The following is a 2,104-nucleotide window of genomic DNA, read 5'->3' on the forward strand; positions in this document are numbered from 1 at the left end:
ACTATATATTTCCACAATATAAGTTACGGATCCCTGACTTTCTTGGCACCAATATATTGTCACAGAGAGGTGAGCGGTGGCTATGAATGGAATGGGTTAGCCATTACTTGCGGCTTCTCTCCACGGGATCCTCTCTTGGGTAGAAGATAGGACAGGCCACGCCTGAAGCATAAATGCACGCAATCTAAACCTAATTTCTTGCCGGAAGCTACACGCGTAATTGTTCGCCTAGTCGTGTGTTTGCCTCGGTGTTTGCTCATAACCTCTCGTCTTGTAAGTTTGGTGCTATGCTTCGCTGTTACTTTCCGCTTTCTATTCTATGTTTTTGCTGAGCACATTGCAACGGTGATGGCTTGTGGCAACTGCACTGTGAGTGTGAGATGTTTTTTCACAATTACAATCTGAGATGCAGGATCATGAGCGACTGGAGAGTCAAGGTAAGCAAATCATGCGAGAATATGAGGGCATGAGAGAAGCTCGGCTTTGGTCAAAACTAAATTAAAATATTTTAAAATCTTACGTTTTTGTTCCCTTATTTGCTAGGGCGGCGAATGCTAGGCGCATGTAGTGGCCGTCCTTCATGCCATGGACTATGTAGAGCTGCTTACAGTGTTGCGGCGCATAGTCGAAAGTGCCGTCCGCCAAATATATTTTGCACTGTGCAAGAATGCTGAAAAATGCAATACAATTTTATTTTAAAATCGTGTACCTCTATAAACTAAATTAAATTTGAGGTTGAAGACAAAAGGTACTTTCTTCAAGTTTTTGGCAGTTGCGTAAAGAACAAAGTCTGTTTCTTCAACAAAACAGAATCGTTCCCACACATTTCCCACAAATTGTGAAATCGATAGCTGGCCGACAAATATTTTCGTCCCGAGGAAAAGAGATAGTATATGGACTGAATCATGTTTCTCACTTCGTATGTCCCACCGATAGTTCGTATATTTTTATCTACTGTTGTCCGATAATCGCACGACAATTCTGTGCTACTAGGGATAGCCTTAAGCCAGAAACTCCAAATATGACATATTTTTAGTATATCTTTTATGTTGAAGATCATTATGAGTCAGGTGCTGATCCTAGTGAGGATTTTCGTTGTGGTCAATTTCACTTTACTAAAGGCCCCCCCCCTCCTTAAATATTAATTTGTGATATTAGATATGACCTAAATATAATGTTAATATGTTAGACATATTTGTGATAAATCTGTCCGGTGTGCTGGTCTGCTTCTGTAAGCTTCGCTTTATGTGATAAAATTACATTCAATCGCACTCCTACGTGCAAAATAAAAATGTTCAGACCGCACATGATCTTTCCGCACTCAGTTATGATCGTATACCCTTTCCATTTCGCAGGTGTTGGCCAACGAAGTATCCTCCGGTACTTTTGTCAATCTTATCGCCGTGTCACTGTTATTCACTTCACTCTGCTTCTTCAGCCAAATGTTGTCGGACGCTAGCCTTGCCCTACAAACGTAAGTCAAACTATTGCAACACATAGTTAGAATGACGTGACGATTAACGAAAAACAAATACTCTTGAAGTATTCATGTCATTGATACCCTCTCAGGAGAGGGGGGGGGCAGACCTGTCATAATAGGGAGAGCATTTAAGAATGACGTGACGATTAATGAAAAACAAATAAGCATTTATGGCTTGAAAAATAATTATTTGAAATAAGTCCTACATCCTAGCAAAGCGGTGATTGCCCATACACGACAGATTGTCTTCCACAAGGGTGATATAGTGCCGCCCGCATTCACAGCAGATCTGCTTTTGAGTCTTTTTTAGCAAGCTCTTTTGCTTTAAAGCTTAATAGGCGGGCTTATGCCATCGCCCATGTGTCCGCCCGTCTGTCCGTTCCTCAAGAAGGGCGTGAGCAAAACGGTTGGTGTAAATCCTGGCAGCCACCCCTGAGTGGGTCTGAGGAGGTAACAAAGAAATAAGGGTTGGTCCAAGAAGTGGATTTTTTTACGGTCTTCTAAGGGGTACCTTGTGAAAGTAGAGCCCTTTGATCTAAAATTTCGTCCGTCTAGCTCTATCTCCTTTCGTGTAGGTGCGAGAGGGAGTTTCTTTCACAAAAGTGACCAAAAAATAAATATACT

General features: G+C 41.6%; 1 protein-coding gene across 1 annotated transcript in view; it reads left to right on the top strand.

Moving 5' to 3' along the window:
* LOC127750580 (uncharacterized) overlaps window positions 1–2,104 on the top strand; it is a 61,734-nt gene that overhangs the window by 33,037 nt on the left and 26,593 nt on the right. The window contains exon 4 of the mRNA XM_052272622.1: window positions 1,356–1,474. Within this exon, the coding sequence (XP_052128582.1) occupies window positions 1,356–1,474 (119 nt within the window). The remainder of the gene's footprint in view (window positions 1–1,355; window positions 1,475–2,104) is intronic.

This window comes from Frankliniella occidentalis, unplaced genomic scaffold (assembly GCF_000697945.3).
Source record: "Frankliniella occidentalis isolate FOCC.00 unplaced genomic scaffold, Focc_3.1 Scaffold214, whole genome shotgun sequence".
Taxonomy (NCBI): Eukaryota; Metazoa; Arthropoda; class Insecta; order Thysanoptera; family Thripidae; genus Frankliniella; species Frankliniella occidentalis.